General features: G+C 31.1%; 2 protein-coding genes across 3 annotated transcripts in view; one reads left to right on the top strand and one right to left on the bottom strand.

Annotated features, from left to right (window-relative positions):
- The window catches only part of Pdi (Protein disulfide isomerase), a 340,404-nt gene that overhangs the window by 191,543 nt on the left and 129,720 nt on the right, over window positions 1-19,141 (bottom strand). The window lies entirely within an intron of this gene.
- The window catches only part of LOC113402941 (low affinity immunoglobulin epsilon Fc receptor), a 93,523-nt gene that overhangs the window by 64,633 nt on the left and 9,749 nt on the right, over window positions 1-19,141 (top strand). For both annotated transcript variants that reach the window (XM_064217250.1, XM_026643313.2), the window contains one exon: window positions 17,183-17,286. In XM_064217250.1, the coding sequence (XP_064073320.1) occupies window positions 17,183-17,286 (104 nt within the window). The remainder of the gene's footprint in view (window positions 1-17,182; window positions 17,287-19,141) is intronic.

Here is a 19,141-nt window from a genome sequence, read left to right as displayed (position 1 = left end):
ATTACATTTAAAGGGCCATATTGATCTTTATTAAATGCACATTGTATTTAAGGTTTATTTAATTATTAATAAGCTTTGAAAATAAGCCATTATATCTCGTAAAATGTAAAGGATAAAAAATGGTTATTGAGGAGTGTATTAAATTGACACATACCATCACGGACATTATTGAAGACCTTTTTGAGGTGTACAATACTGTACTACATTATTTTGATCTATCTTGTACGTTTCAGCCAGCGTTTGCAATGTAAGCGCAATAAATGTGTTTATTAACGACATCACTTTGGAGAAATAATAAATGTTTCTCTACTACATTGCAGTATCAGTAGCAGAGTATGTTCACAATATCTATTAAAAAAACCGCATCGAAATTTGTTGTGTAATTTTAAAGATTTAAGCATACTCAGGGAAAGACAGACAGCGGTAAGCGACTTTGTTATATACATACTATGTAATGATTATATATGGATTGGCCTTTTCATGTGAGACAAAATGGCCCAGTGGTTAAAACGCGTGCAAAAACCGATGATTGCCGTTCAAACACAGGCAAGCACCATTTGATATGTGATATATTATTTATCTCGTTCTCGGTAAAGGAATAGCATGTGTCTAATTTCAATGAAATTCTGCCACATATGTATCTACCAACCCACATTGGAGTAGCGTAGTGGAATAAACTCCAAAAGGAGAGGTGGAATAAGCCTCAAGGGGAGAGGAGGCCGTAGTCTTGTCATGGGTTATTTACAGATTCTTACTTTAGCTTACTTTCTAAGTAAGAAGTTTCAATTAGTACAGAGTTAGTAAAAACAGTTGACTCCTTTAGTTTTCACCCTTAGTGATAGATTTTCCTTCTAATTTGAATGAGACAAGCGTTAAAATATAACCAAGAATCATCATAATCACTCTAATTCATGATCGAATAAAACTGCCAAATAAATAACCTCCTTTATCAAGAACTCTTTTCAATACAAAGCGTCTTACATATTAAAAATGAATAAATGACTATTTGCGAATAGAGACCAGGAAAAAGCCTACCAATAGGAATAGCTTTTTTTTTAAATATTTTTTCATTTGTTATGGATTAAATGATTTATTCTAGAATCTACTTAAAAATATTATTTATACAAATCAATAATGACCGCGTGTATAATAGTCGCATGATTAATATTCAGTATGATTAGTTGAATTGCAATTCAAATACTCTGGACGAAAAACATAACCTTCCTGTCAACAAAGTTGAAAATTAATCTAGATGTTCATTATTTCTTTAAAGATGTACATATATTGTAAATGCTTTTAAGTTAACTATAAGGTTTTATAACCGAAATCAAAAACATTTCTAATATTATATTAGACGTTTTATATTTCATTTTGATCTTAATAATTAACCTCGTTATAATATTTTAAAACATACAAAGTTGCGAACCATACGATTACGTATGTCTGGAATCCGATTGCAATTCCGGAAACGGATAAATACATTGGCATACAAACGAATACCACCATAAATTCCATAAAGCTTATTGTTGTATATGACCTTTACATATAAATATAAATCAGAAAAGGGCGAAAATATCTGAGACAGAAAATGTATCTCAAAATTTATCGCTACCTCGTATTCGACTATCAGAAGATTTTTCTTTCATATGATTTCCTGGATTTAAATGTTTAAAATAAATATTTTTACCTTAAAAAGAAGTGAATAACTACGATAATAAACGTCATTTTCTGTGTGGAAATAATATTTTAACATCAACGGGTACTTTTTTCCCATTTCAAAAGTTATTGTTCAGTATTAAATTGCTGTTTGTCTGTAATAGCTTATTTCTCTTGTTTGTTTCGTAGTTGATATTTTTGTGGTTGTTCGTGGTTGTTCGTGGTTGATGCTCAAGTAGTAATGTTCTTACATATTTGATTGAAAATTTAGCATGTTCCTTGTGCATATAACCTGTCTTTTTCGGATTGGTTAACTTTTATGGCAGTATATTATAAGGTATTGGGCTTGAATGTGGAATTGATAGACAATAAAACAATAAAAAAATACCGTTGTGGTATATATAAAGCGAGAGTGCAAACTTAATAGTGAGAATGTACAATATAGGATTATCATTGTAACCTAAAATTTATAATCTTTGACAGCTGACAACACAAGGAATGTTTTCTTACTTCATGACACTTTGTGTCTACCTAAAATAAAAGGTGACTAACAGATCATATACATATAAGACTTTACCTTTGTCTTCCTGCTACAATAAAATAAGAGTGATATCCGCCTGACCGATTTCAGCTTCGACGGCAAATCTCGGCGTAAACTAACCAATTTCCAATATAAATAAATAATAAGTAAGATTAGGCCCCTTCTGATTCGGTGTCATCGGATTTACATTTTACATCAACGGCTAAATTTTACGTTATCCGACGCGCAGGAGTATAGCAATGTCAACTTTGTAACTTCGTGAAAAATGCAATTTCTTTTTGGAGCCAATGCTCCAACCGATATTTCAATTTCGTGTCTCGGGATTTGAAGCCTTATAAGCTAGCCACTTAGCCAATGAGACAGCTCCATTTAACCACACATTACGATAGTGGTGTATTAATTATTTTGTCATGCATGTGTTTATCCCGTTCACACGCACATCGAAGATGCGTTTAAATTCCACCCTCTGGCTGATTGCAGTACAGAACAGCTGGTAAGCGTAAAACTCGCACAACTGACATATTTTAATTTTAAAAGCTGTTTAAAACTACAACTAAGGGTCGAAACATTATATCTCACATTCAATTATTATAAGAAAGCATAGTTTAACACGAGAAAAATGTAATATGATTCACCCTTATAAAATGCACATAAGACTGCGCATACGCAATTAAATCGAATTTATCTATAAAAACCTTGCAAAGGTCAAACCAAATGAATCGTTTATTTGGAGAGTTGAGTTTGCGACATCTTCACTACAAACCGCTTGACCGCAAAAATGCGGCTTTCAAACTGAAGGTTACATAAAAGCTTTGCTTATTTTATCATTGTTAATACTTAGTATAACCGCAACCAACGCGGCGAACACGCGTATAACGAAGCGCGCGCGCTTGCCTTCTAAATTTTTTTTTATATATTTTTTTTCGTGTTTTATTTTCGCGGTCTAAGTGACTAATGAGGTTGACTGTGCTCAATTGACCTCTTTTTAAATATTTTTTTCAAAAATTTGTAAGTGCCTGCTATTTTTAATAATTTCTAAATCGGGGTTAGTTTTTTATTCATAATGGGGATAGTTTTATAGCTTAACTACACGTGACCTTGGCATTTAAGTGACAGGAATCAGATTTCGTTGCGTTCAAATACCTAGTGATGTCATGGAACTGATTAAACTCTCTGCTGTTTCTGAGCGGGTATAATCTGACAACTTGACTCAAAAATCAATTGACTTCCTGTAAATATTTTTAATAAAAGTACAATTTTATTAAAATATATTTTGATTTCTAGTTTGTATTGAAAGTATTTATTAAAAATCAATGACCTTTTAAATATTATTTTTTTCATAATGAAATATACGGGTAGGATACCTAATAAGACATTTTTTTTATAATTATTTAAATATTTTCGCTCATAAATTAATAGCCTTGTCAGGAAATTACATAACGTGTCGCTTACAACACCCACGGTGTACAGAACATAATTTCTATGTGGTTAAGCTGAATACATTATTATCATTTGCAAATGAATGTAGACATAATCAGCCATACACGCATAAAAATTTAATCAAAGCTAGAAGAAAAAAGAAACAGTTTGAAACATCTAATGAAAAATTCAATATTTCAATTAACGAATTTAACTTTTTTAACATTGGCTGAACGTTCTTACACTTATGCCTCTATATACGAATGACGTTGCTTGTAACACATTCACACGGTGGCACAGAAATATAGCACAAAAGCCAAATAGGGTAAATATAAAAATATTTGAATCATTCAATTAATTTTTAAGACGGAAATACTAATCCCTCTGCCTAACATTTTATTGAGGTTTCAACTAAAGTTATGTTCCCAGAATATGTTAAAGCTGTAGGCATTAAATTAGATTTTGTCAGGAAAAAAATCAGTTAAATAGTATCTTCTATAATTCAACTGTTAATCAATAACATAATTATGATTCAATATAATTAAAAAATAATATTATTCTTCTTCGTCGTCGTCTTTACTTGGACTTACATGGCAATATTTAAAAAAATACCAGTTTTTTATTCTTGTTTCTAGTAAATAAATGTATTTATATTACAAGATCAGACCGACAGAAAATTAACCATATATAATATTTACATTAAAACACTATATAAATTACATTACAAAATGTATGTATGTTTATTGAAGAAAAAGTGCTACACATAAAAGGATGTACCACTCAAATATAAGACAACCTTGGCCGGAGGTTAATTAATGCAAATCCAAATATCACTAAAGTATAAACGTGTAATATATTTTTTATGATAAATACTAAGAAGGTAACAAGAAGTATTTATTAAATATTAATTTATTTTAATTTTGATATTACATGCACAGTTTCATTAGACATTCGTTGTAGGTTTTATATTCATTACAGGATTGAAAGTAATTTATATTAATAATTACATAAAATCTAAAAAGTTTGTGTAGGCATGTCTTAATATAGTCTTAATTCTACTGTTTGTTTCTTAATATATTATGTCGATTTTTAGTAAATTAACAATGGGCAAGTAATATTTAGGGTATAAAACGGAACTAAAACTATTTTCAAAGTAATATAGTTATTTTTTAACATGTTTCGCAGTAGTTTATTTTTGTCGTATTACGAACTGTTTTCAATGAAACAAGATAAAAAGACATTCGGTCTAAATCCTAATAAGATCCTAACACTAAATACTTTTGCACAGATCAACTTTATTAGTATATGTTATTATTTCATTTAAAAATTGTTTTTATCTGTCAATACAAAAAAATTAAGTTAGCGCTGTAAAGTTTAATTATAATATTCATTTCGTGCTTGATACCGACATCCTGTCTGACTAATGTAGGTATTAAACTTTACCTTAAAGGATAATACGATCGATCTTTAAGTAAATAAAGAATCAATATAGTGACATATGACGTAGAAGTAACATAGTGTTTTAAATTATTGAATGAAAAACCAATTCGACAGTCTTTTCCTTCCTGCGACTGACTTCATACAAGCTCTTTTGTAGCTCGAGTTTTGTATATAAGATTTTTTTTAGATGGTATTAATATAATATATGGGCTTTACAATAATTTTCCATAGTCAGGTCTGTCGACATTCGTGAATGATGCATTGGTTCCAATCTACTCTGCCGGAACCAATAGCAATATCTTTCAACAACAATGTGAAATCATTCTACGACCAATCTAACACCAATAAAAGACAAAAGTATATATATATAGATAAGTATATATACAGATAGATCGTAAATTTTCATAATATCATTATTATATTATCTATAAATAATAAAAACAGCCTGTATTTGCGACAATGCTGGGCTAAGGCTTCGTCCTTTTAGGACAAGGTTAGGAGGTAATTCCACCATTACGGACCACACAGTGGATACATATGGCTGATTTTCATTCAACTATTATTTGCGTTGTCAGTCGAGGAATTCTCGATGCGGTACGATTTCTTAATCATGGAGACGCGCTCCTCGATAAATAAAGCTAGTGAAACTGTCATGTAATAACAATAATTACAATAACATCGAGACATTGACATTTGTTCCACAATTACTCGCATCAGACATTTATATCCATCGAAACATTATTACATTCGCAACGAATAATTTTATATGCTCTCCATTGCTATATTTATAAACTGTAAAATTATATTTGATAAAGTATTATTTATTATTTTTTGTGTAGGCGTACATTATTATATTTAAAATAGTATTATGTTCTCTTAGTACACCTCTATATTTGGATATGTTCATGTTTATGTTGATACATTTAAAAAGTATTATATTTTTACATTCCCTTATAGAATACGATAATTTTATAGTAGTTAATGATATATGTAATTACTTACGCCGCCAGTTTTTATAACGTCTTAAAGTTTTTCCAGAAAAGTATTAGTCGAGTGAGCAAGTCCGTAAGTTTTTGCTATTTCTAACTCGTTTAGGTCCTACAACTGAAATGTTGCAACTTCTCGACTGCTAACTTTTCATTCGACTAGGTAGGTAATATAATATACCATAAGCTAGCGTCCGACTTAACATATTGTAACGTAACATTTGTTACTACGAATAATATAATTAGTAAGTATCCAAAATATTTAATATGTAAAGATAAAATAAAATCTGCGATGAAAATCGTTATAACGGAGTGATTTTGTCTTTGTTGTACGTACAACGTCTGATAGAAAGGTTTATCATTTGTTTCAAAGCGTGTAGTCGTACCGATGTTTCGACCTACTGACTTGTAACACTCAATGATTTCGTCGAAAATCTGGTGGGGTATATCTTGATCGTCAGCGGTTCGCTCAACCGTATACCAACTATGCGAATGCTGAAGTTGTATCAGGTTCTTAACGTTCAATTGATACAAGTCAGTCGTTAGCTTTACGTTAAGGATCAACCGTAACACATTTATTTAGACATCCAGTTGCTAACATTACTGACACAATAGTGATAATTATATTTTGAACAACCTATTGACTAATTTGATTTATATTTACAATACTTTTCAACTCCAAACTTAACTAAGAGATCGAAACATTCTAAGTCCTGATTAATTTAATTAATTTTCGCAATATACTAAACATTTACCTGAGTTTTCGTTATCATATTTAAAATCTCTGTCAAATACTATTATAAACTCGTTTTTATAAGCACGATCTATATTTTTTTCAAAGTTAATCATGATTACAGATTGCAGTTTATAAAAACGTATGAATAAATTCGCGAATACTTAATCCATCGAATTTACGAAACCACATTCCTGTCTCCCGACACATCCAATCAGCAAAGGCGTGTCAGGTATCAGTCCTCGCAGTACGAGAACGTGTTCGTTTCTCGACTAATAACGTATTCATACGTATTATGAGGCCATGATTGGCGTCGAACTCATGTAACATGCCTGTTCGATGTCCGTGCTAGTAGGCTGGATATCTATGAGAAATGCCAATTTCCTTTTGAAACTGATAACTCCGTCCGTCGGTTAAAGCGGAAATTACTATAACTAGATACTGTAGGCTAATGCCTAGAATTAAGCTAGAAAAATATTTCAATATTTAAAAGTATATCGGCGATCCGTGAATAGAACATATTGGCCGTGATTAATGATTGCTCATTTAAATTCGGGCGCACAATTTTTTTACGCTTTCAATATTAAACGCAAAAAGATTTTTTCCAAAGTAGTTCTAGATATTAGCGCGTCCAAACAAAGGAGACAAAAAACTCTTTAGATTTATTGCGTATTTAATATTCATCTTGTGTTTAATGTAGTTAAACTAGAAGAATTAGAATTATCTCACCTATGGAAGAATTCTGCCACAGGTGAATCCACAATCTGGATGTCGTATTATAGAATAAGCTTTAAGCCTCCTTAATAGGAAAACCAAATAGTATAACTTTAAATCTTATAGCTTCAATAGGTCTACGTTATACAGGTCTCGTTAGCAGATGTCAAAGGTTCAAATTCGATTCTGACCTCTTGTATTCCATACAAAGTTAGAATTACGTAGTTTGAGTAAAAAATTAAATAAAAATTATTTCGCAATGTATGTTTGAAAATACGAAATCTTTATAATATTATAATTTTAGTATAATCGTAACGCTAATACGATTTTATTATAATATAAAATGTATCTGTAATCTACGATAAAATTGTAAAGTAATTATAATCCATATAATGTAATTTAATAATCATATATAATTTTATTTAGGCAGTTAGTAAGGTCAAGATGTTTCCGTGATGTTACCTCTTTTAAAATTACACAATGTCAGATACAATTATAATGTAATAAAACCGAATTCATATGGAATCCTATAAAATAAAGGCTTTAAAGTCAAAATAAATACTTCATTTAAGTATTGTCAACGATATATATAAAATAAACAAGATTAATTAAATATGAAACTAATACGGGATTCAAATGTAGGTTATGTCCAATAGAACCGGTAAGAAACGTACGATATAATTACTCTTTTATAAAATGTATTATAACATATATATTGATTACTGACTATTAAGTTTTATCTATCCCGAATATCAAAAACGCTAATCCCACACCAATTTATTGTCTATATTTTTGTTATGTCTCTATACAGTAGACCCCCGGTAATCCGACAAACGTTTTCCAGGGCAGTGTCGGACTATCGAAATCGGATAAACGAGTACCCTTCTGTCTAAGAGTAAGACCCCCAATAGTACGGATTTTTTTACGAAAGAGTACATTGTAACCTGCTCAACCATGCATTGTCTACATAAGCGAAGATTATCGAAAAATATTCAATAATAATAGACGTGCCGGATTAGCCAGGGGCCAGATTACCGGGCGTCCACTGTAGTTTATTCCTGGTTCAGAAATAGGAAAGATTCACAAATTTACATTTAACTTACATTTACATATTCCATGCGATTTGCTAATAGAGCGACTACATTATAGTACAACACTATTCCACTTAAATACTTATATACAGAGCCGAGATGGCCCAGTGGCTAGAAAGCGTGCATTTTAACCGATGATTTCGGGTTCAAACCCAGACACGCACCACTGAATTGTCATATGCTTAATTTGTGTTTATAATTCATCTCGTGCTCGGCGGTGAAGGAAAACATCGTGAGGAAACCTGAAATATAACTTACAAAATAATACTTATATACACATTAATTTTACTTTCAAAGTTGCGATAACAACTTCGCCGACATTCAAAATGCCATTTTTACGATACATACGATACCTAGATTACTTTAGATATACTAATGACGTCATTCGAATTCAAGGTCAACGTTGTTCATTTGTCTTTACTCGTGTTAATTGGGAAAGACTGTAGTCCGGATGATAAATATGAATTAATGTATCGCTTATCCGTCTTATCATTTACATCTTAAAAAAAGTACTTTTACATTAACACCAAGTCAGACGGACCTTCATTGTATACGAGAGAATTTACAATTTCGATGATATCGTTGCGGAAGGCGAGGAAATACGGGTAATTTACTAAAGGAAACGGAAATCGTTTGATACAATATTCGTAATGTTAAATGTTCTTTACAAATACTAATTAGCTGATCTCGTGTACTTTTTATCATAATCTCTACTTTTTGTTTACTTATGTTATTGTTCGATACAACGAATTCATTTAAATTACATACTAATATTCGAATACATGGAATTATAATTTTATGTATTGTTGTATTTTAACAAGATAACACAACACAAGTATGTAGAAGGCCCAGTGGTAAGAACACGTGAATTTTAACTGACCACTGAATTTTCAAGTACTTAATTTGTGTTTATAATTCATCTTTCACTCGGCGGTGAAGGAAAACGTAGCGTGAAAACCTGCAATAACATGTTTGATTAAAATTCGCAACTTTGCTACAATTCCAGTTCGTTCAGCGACCAAACACTTTTTTATATATTTATAATAGCATTATTCTCCTATATTATAGTTACAAACTAGTTACGCCCGCGAATTCGTGCCAGTTTTAATTTAAGTTATTTGGACATTGCAGCGTGACTGTATATAATATGTACATATATATAATTCTAAAATATAAGTAGCCTAAGCAACTCCTTATTACATCAGCTATCTGCCAGTGAAAGTACCGTCAAAATAGGTTCAGCCTATATAGATTTAGCCGGAACAAACAGACAGACAGACGGAAACACAAAAATTGTAAAAAAATGTTACGTTAGTATACATACATATGTATTTAGTAAAAAACGGTTATTTTAATATTACAAACAGACGCCCTAATTTTATTATATGTGTGTATAGATAAAATCTAAAAAGTCGTCAAGCAATGCTCAAGATTTCGAGACTCAAGGAAACTAGATGAAACAATTTAGGTATTGACGTTGATTGCGCAAATCGATGACCCCTTGTAAGAATTTTTAAAAGAGATTTGCTTAACATTGCAATTTGCATATATAGTGTTGATCGTGAAATATCGGAGAGGCAAAGCAATTCGATTGATTCGATATTTTTATGTCACGAATTCACGGTGATCGCGTCATATTAAGGTTTTATTTACGAGTATAATAAAACGTTCTATAAGATGAGTTTTCATAAAAAGAATATTAGTTACATTTATGTTAAATACGTTCTGATGTCAACGATAATGGATAGTGTTGTCTTGATGGTTATTTTTTGAAGAATAACAAAATTTCAGAAATAGCATTATTTCAGTCGTATTTTTTAAATTAAAAATTAAGGTCTGGCAACCTAATGGTAACCACTGCCCATGTACCCTTCACTCACTCACCCTTCAAACCGGAACATACTTATAGTAGCTCTTTAAATAAAGCAATTGATTGTATAAAAACAACGCATGTGCTCATCATCATCGGGTGATAAAAAAATCCCAGATGAAAAATCATGCAATACAGATACAATTTGATATGTTAAATAAACTATAAATCCAATCAATCCTTGTTAATAAATATTTACGGAACAACAAAATTACATTGAACTCAAAAATATGCTTAACACTGATTATCTCAAAGGACGAGTCAGCAGATAAAAAATAATTAAAAATAAAACTGACAGCTTTTAAAAAAAACTGGTTGCTGTATTTACTGGGATCAGCTCAGTGTGATTAAAGATAATATTTTAAATGAATGTAAGGCCATCACCATTCGTCGAAGCAAACAAAAAGCTGATTTTTATCATTTCATATTTTATGTCAGTTGGTTATCGATAAAGTTTAATCACACCATGTAATTATATTTACACTATATTTATCCCATTAAAATTGATATAATACGACAAGTAATATTTTTTATCGCTTATTTAATTCTTGCTATACCTCCACATAAAATTTAAGTATACGCTTGACTGACTTTAAAAAACTATTTAATGATAGCGTACAATTTTAATTTTACTAAAAGGTTTTCATCTTCACTTATTTTGTTAGCATAACAAGATGATACGCCCTTTCTTATGAAAGAAACCTAATGGTCGAACAAGATGAAATTTTGCACATGAATTTCTAATGGAACGTACTTATTTTTCAATATTTATCTCGTTTATTCATATCGTAATTCATCAATTTTTTTTTTAAATTAATCACCGTTAATATTTCGGCCGAAAATTACGTCATTTTCGAGTTAAAAAGTTCTTTTACTTATGCTTATAAGTAAACATGACAGTGTTTTCGGATGGGATAGAGCTAATCTGTAAAAATAAACTTGAAAATCTCCGCATAACATAATCCTATTGTGAAATGTTATAATGTGATATTTATATTCTATATGACATTTAAAGAATACACTCATTGAAATAGCTCATCACAAAAAGTATTTAACGTTTCACGAGTGAGATACGAAACGATTTACAGAATAGCACAACAGCACTAACAGTTTATAATTAATCTGAAATGTAACCAAGGAAATGAATGTACGTTGAGCAATGATCTCATTCGATCCAACTCTGATTGCAATATCAATAAAGAAATCGCGTTCGATCTTAATAATAATATTAATTACTTATGAGTACTGCTCGCCATAAGAGCCGCTCGTTTTAAATTTTAGTTACCATTAAAAAAAACAGGCATATCATGGGTAAAAAAACTCGTACTCTACATCGTGTCCCCTGTCAACAATCAATTTAATCAACTTGTATTTTATTCTACAACACAATGCGTAAACGCTTATGGACTATATATTAAGATGAGATATTAAAACATTTAACAATTTTTTGATAAATTGAAGTAAAATGAAGCTTAATTTTTTAATCTACAATAAATAATAATTGACCAAATCAGAAGTGATTTAGAACATGAAATATACCAACATTGAAGTTCAGGTGATATTACTGCACAATAAAACTTTGATGTTTTTATGTTATTAGATTATAAAACAAAAGGCAGAAGATTCTAGTAATCTATAGGAAATAAATAAATAATAAATATTGGACAACATCACATACATTACTCTGATCCCAATGTAAGTAGCTAAAGCACTTGTATTATGGAAATCAGAAGTAACGATGGTACTACAAAAACCCAGACCCAATACGACATCGAAAACGAATAAACTTTTTCTACTTCGACTCGGCCGGAAATCGAACCCGGGACCTCGGAGTGGCGTACCTATGAAAACCGGTGTACACACTACTCGACCACGGATGTCGTCAAAATTAACAATTTGTTAATACGTCAATAATTAATAACGAAAGCCACACACGTATCAACAAAAATACTCGTCGTTTAACACTACCGGGAATTTGTATTAATTTTTGCTTTTGTATATAATCTGTAATAAGAATCGGGGTGCTTGGTTAACAATTTGATAATTTTCAATCTTAATTCATCTGTTGCGTGTCAGATTTACGAAATATAATTATGCTCATCATGTTGTAAGCGATACGCAACAGTGCAATATACAGTTATTATAATAATAACAAAACGAAATAACTTTAAACGCTAACCGTGATACCATTTATATGATATAGATAGATATAGTCGTAGATATCATTTGATAATTAAAAAAAGTACCAACTCTCTTGCTAAATGTTCTCTAGATAGATGGCCTAGTGCCCAGAACACGTAAATGTTAACTGAATATTGGAGGTAAACTGTTTGTTTTTTGGGGCAGTGACGAATAACATCATATGACAACAAATGTGTCAAGAAAATCTGCCACATACGTCCACATCCATCCGGATTGAAGACCCGTGGTGATAGCTTTATAAACTCTTTGCAAGAGAACAGACTACATTGAGTAGCATTTAACAGGCTATTAATAGTAAATTCTTTTTATCATTTAAGTCAACCTCATTAGCAAAAAAACAGTCAAATTAAGTGTACCTGAATCAATTGACCAATTTAAGTCAAAATAGTTCAAACGTGAAGTGCAAAGTGATAAATATAAACAAAAATGTTTCAACGTCAATATCTACCTGTAATCTTACTCGTGATGAGCTGTATAGCTGACACCAAGACCGTGAACTACCAGTCGCCTCTCAATAGTATCGGTGGGAAGTCAGGTAAGAAATATAAATAAAAAACTCTAGATGTACGACTCAAAGGTATCTCGCTGAAAGACGATAATGATGGATTATGAATCATGAATCATATTAACTCGTGTAGACTTATCGGAAGAAGTGCTACATATTAATCATTCACCAAATTATTCACAACGACAGTGCATATTTGTAAATTGTTGAAGTAAATCATTGTGCAAGATACCCAATGAACAAATATCAAAACATCTTTAAGGGTCAGAAGGCTAGTTATAACAAGCAAAACTTTTTAGATCGATAAGATCAAGGCACATTGACGTATAAGAAATGTTCCTTTTTTAAATTGTCATTCTCTTAAAACCTAAAATTTATTTTAAATTCTTGCTAAAAATTAAATTAATTAATTAATTAAAAGGCGCAGATACTCTGGATATATAAAATATCAGATTTTTGAAAGACTTTTGGTTTTTCTTGACTTCAGAGTTTTAATAATTTCACACATTGTTCGCGTTTTGCGACATCGGCTAATATTGACCAATGATCATTCAGATTAGAAATTAGGTAACTTTACTTTGATCAGGATTTCAGAAACTGGGGGTATGTTTAGTAACCAATAGTTTATCGCTATTAATTATAAAACTAAGTCCCTACCGCGTCTGTCTTCCTATCTGTCTTAGCGCATTAAACTAGAAAACTACCGAGAGGATTTAGTTCGGTTTTAATAAATGGACAGGGTATTTCATGAAGAAGGTTATTCTAATCAATTAAAGTTAAGTGTTAATTGGCGATGATTGTTGGAGATAGCTAAAAAAACATCTCGCTGACTGGGAGCTTTACTGGCGTGCACCGTGTTAAACCATAGATTCATATGCATTACAGTATAATAGTTATGCCTTGTAGCCGTTCAAAGGCGGGAAGGGTAGCCAGCTACGTATACCTAAGGTGTCATCACCACAAAAGAGCTCATTACTAATAAATGTTTTAAGATGGTAATAACGCCATTAAATTATTTTACTGAGCTAGTGAATTTTATGCAAATAAAGTCAGAGGTTGTTACTATTGTTATTGCAAGCTTATCATGTGGTTCTATTGTTTTTTTTTTTTGTTATATTTTCATATTTCGAAACAATTTATTTTAACGGTTTTTTTAATGATACGTAATACTTAATATTTTATATTATTAAACAGTTGTTTGGTAATCTTTATTTTACACTACTTCATAATAGTCATTTCAAATCTTACTAATAGTTTCATATATTATAATATATTAAATGATTTTGACGTAACATATAATGGTACTCAGTACAGTCTTTACAATACATTTAATTCAACGAATGAGGAACACAAAGCTATTCCTTTGAATGAATGCGCAATGGAACTTCATTGAGATTTAATAATAATTTCAAATGATTCATTTTATAATTGACTTTAATTGCATCGTATTATGTGAATTAAAATTATTATTATAATTGATGATAATACTATAAATTTAAAAATACATCCTCATTCAAACTCAAAGTCAAACTCAACAACTGACTCAACTGAGATGGCTACCACGGCGACGATACATAGCTAAGATTGAGGGTTGTGATTTATAATTCGATATATTTTGCATGACAAAGGCAAAATGCCACTATGTCAAAAAGCCTCAAAATTAAAAAAAAAGTTAATTTATTTTTTTATAATACGTGAAATCCTTTCTATATAAAAGAGTTCTTTATGGTCTAGTTATAAAAAATACAATACAAATTTACGTTTAATTGATGTATAACGAAATACTTGTTTTTAGGAAATAAAGTTTTTAAATATATCTTTAAAAAAAATAAAAAAAAGTCAAATTCAAACTGGCCAGATTTGACAGACCACAAAAATCTAAATATTTTTGCGTGTGCAGTAGTTTTGTCTAGAAATTAACTTACATAAGTACCTAATGAGTTAGAAGGAGGTCAAAGTGACTAGCAATGCTTTGCTTAAAGAATTTAGTAATGCGGCTGGTGCTATATGAACTTGGGTCAAACATTAACGTACTTTTAGCCTTAAACACATTTGACAAATAGCGCCGTGTCTACTTCATTGACAACATGCTTAAATTTCTTAAACAATTGCACTATGTGACCTTGCAATTCATTGCCTATTTATTTATCACAGAATCAACGTTAGATAAAGTATTTGTTTAATATTACAACATACAAAGCTAGGAATTGCAATGTTCATAGTAAAAGGAGGAATAACTTTTCGGAAATATTGCTTAATTGGTTCAACTAGCGTGTTATCTTGATCGAAAAATAGAATTAAATGTTACAACAGTAGATAAAAAATTTCACTACACGTATGAGTCAACCATCTTAATACGAATATATTATTGCATCAATATGAATGCCATCTTTATAAACTTTATTCTATTATAATACGCATGCGTCATTAACAACAAATGAATCCAATTTCTACTAGGACTCTGCTGCCGCGACATTATAATACACACCTACGCAAGGAGCGCTTTCCATTCCCTCATTCTTATAGTCCGATAGTCCGGTAAACCTACATAACACATCACTTTAATACCATTAATCGAAAGATATATCGATAGATAAGTCCTAAATTAAATTAATTATGATTTTATCCTAGAAATTATAGCCTTACTTATAGTCCCGTATGGGTAGATTGCAGCCAATCACCAGATATTACCGCTAAACAGTAATATTTGGTATCATTGTGTTCCGATTTGAAGAGTGAAAGAGCCAATGTAAATACAAGCACAAGGGACGTAACATCTTGGTTCCCAAGGTTGGTGACGCATTGGCGTTGTAAGGAATGTTTAATATTTCAGACAGCGCCAATGTCTGTGGGCGGGAGTGACCTCTTACCATCAGGTGGCGCATTTGCTTATCCGCCTACCTTTGATTATAAAAAAACCCTGATTATAGGTAATTAATTGTCATAAATTAAAAACTTCAAATGTACTAAGCTTTTCTTAATCATCTTTGACCTTTACTATCCCAATTTCTCAACAATCATGACGGATTGGTCAACATCAGTAGGTCTTCAAATTTGGTAAAAATGATTCGTTTTCCTCTTCGCCATTCCACGGTTGTTTCGTAATATTCAATTAAATATAATATAGTTATGAATCATAAATACAAATCGGCTCTCACTTTTGATAGGTCTTCATGGTAGCTTACCTTGAAGATTCATTCTACCGGCAAACAGCAATAATCGTATTCTTACCAAAACAACAATGAATATTTCTACCTAAATTAAAATAGACAAAATTTAAATCGTTTATCATACTTTTAATAGCTGTTAGTTTACTGATTGTTACTTTAATAATATAAAAATCTACATCTGTTATATTTTCTTCAATTTAATTATGATATTTATTCCAATGGAATAATCATTTTCAATTAAACTCTTCTCGTGTTTATTTTAAATAGTAAGACAATACTTACTATTCACACTTATCTTAAATACTTACGTGATTTCCTCGTTGGTCTAGTAGGGTAGTGGGGTTTAAGGTCGCAGATCTCGAAGTCCTAAGTTCAAACCCCAAGGCGGGTCGATAAAAAGTTATTGGGGATTTCTATACAATTTCTCAGTAACAGATTGGAGTCTGGAAATTGAAAGTGTCTATAGTCCTGCCCCTGAACTCTTTCCGGTTGTATCGAAGTTGCCGTCACATCGAATTATAAGAGTTAGGGAATAGAGAGTGTACTTGTGTGTGCACTTATGCACTATAATACGTCCCGCGTACTTGGGATCCCCATGTATATACATACATACATATACATAGCATTACACATTTCGAAAAATAAAGCTGATATCCCCTGATATTGACCGCCATGGTTAAAACGTCCCCGCCAGACGACATCATCAAATAGGTTTCATCATTGTGAATCATGACCAACTGCTGACGATGATATTATTACACTTAATAGTCATTTTTATTTCATCGCATTATAATGTTAGACTACCATCCGAAATGGTCTTGTATGTTTTGTATAACCGGTGATTTTTATTTACAGAATGTTCAAGTTGCAGCAGCGAAGACGAACTAGGCGTAACGCGATGGACAATGCCTCTTCTGAAATCAGGAGAGAAACGATACTATCTTGGAATATTCTTCAAGGTAAATAAATAAGTATTTCACAATGATAAAAACATTTTCCAAATAATTTATAAATATATAGGTATATTTTTATTACTATTTTTTCAATAAAAATAGGGATGACCCCAAAAATACTTAATTTTTATAGCATTTTTTAACCTGCGCGCGATATTTTTATTTAAATTATTCATCATTCAATTTATATGATGAATTGTACAGTAATGATTTATGATACGATTATTTAATAACCTAACACGACTTTGACTTGAATTATGATTTCTTAAAAATGACCTTTTAGGAACCATAAATAAAGAAATATATTACATTGCATGACATTTCGCTATAAATAGCGTAATATAGCGTAATATTATGGCACTTGAGTTTAATAGCGTAATCATAATTTATGTTATTGTAAGATTATCAAACTCTTCATTGTTGATACGTTCTCATACATTTAAAGCGAGGAAGTCTTTCGACCCCGCTTTTAACGTCCTGTTTGATGAAAACGCGGTCATTAGAACAAGCGAGTGTTGTGTTTGGTTTTCACACTGGCAACTTGGTACTCTCCGCCTTTAGAACTATGAAAATTTGATTATGTTTAACCGTTTTAGAGAAATTTCGATAAAATACCTAAACGTCATATTTTGCACATAAAAACGTTCAATCCTTATCCCTATCGTCGTTTAAATATATTATTAAGATAGAAATATTGCTTTAAATGACCCAGGACTGCACCGTACAATAACCCAACACAGAACAGTACGGGCGAATAGATTAGTAAACTATTACGTATCTATAAATATAATCCATTGCTTCAAAAAAGCAAATCCATACAGTAAAAGTGAATTCAAAACCTCTTTACAAGACAAATTAAAACAGAAAAAATTTGCCAAGTGAGAGTCAGACTCGCTCACGGAGTGCTCCGTACCATTATATATAAAAGCAGTAAAGATCATGTCTGCTGTGTGGAAGTCCCATTATATTATATTTATTTTATTCTGTTTTTAGTATTTGTTGTTATAGCGATATCAGAAATACATCATCTGTAAAAATTTCAAGTGTCTAACTGTCACAGTTCATGAGATGACGGAGAGATGGACGGACGGACGGTCGGACAGCGGAGTCTTAGTAATAGAGTTCCATTATACCCTATAGGTACGGAACCCTATAAAAATATAACTGGAACATAACTGTCACCTAGATAAAAACTTTCTCTATTATTTTTATAATATATTTATTATAAAATTATTTCTATTCCATTATATTTATTAAAACAACATATTTAATCACCTTATTCAAAAAAGCATAGCAAAACAATATCGGAATGCCTATATTAATTCTTAAGACACGTGTAATATTGTCATTATGTTGACGTCACAAGTTATGCAATGCGCGTACGCATCTCGAGTGGTCGCATGGTTTGATCGATTATCTGCTTTCTCTTTTGAACGAAACATTTTAACTAACCACACCTCGTACTACTACAATGAACGGATGTACAATTATTGTCGTAATATTTTATTTATCTTAAACTTCGATTGTAAATAAAATATATTATTTAACCCAAATTATCACTAAGCAACTTTAATTAAAATTGTATAAAGCTCTTTTTTTTTAAGTGGAAAGTGAAATCTTTACTAATATTATAAAAGCTAAAGTTACCCAGTCTGTCTGTTACGCTTCCATGATCCGAATTTGATGAAACCAAAAGGCAGGATATAGGTTTATTTTTGATACCGAACACCTGACAACCAACCACTGTAACGCGAGCGAAGCCGCGACTGACAGATAGTATTTATATATCTCTATGTCTTATATGTGTTACTGATAATAGTGATACTGTTAATAGTTGGTAATTCTATTATATAAATTCATT

Source organism: Vanessa tameamea, chromosome 16, assembly GCF_037043105.1.
Source record: "Vanessa tameamea isolate UH-Manoa-2023 chromosome 16, ilVanTame1 primary haplotype, whole genome shotgun sequence".
Classification (NCBI taxonomy): domain Eukaryota; kingdom Metazoa; phylum Arthropoda; class Insecta; order Lepidoptera; family Nymphalidae; genus Vanessa; species Vanessa tameamea.
This window is presented reverse-complemented; position numbering and strand designations above follow the sequence as displayed.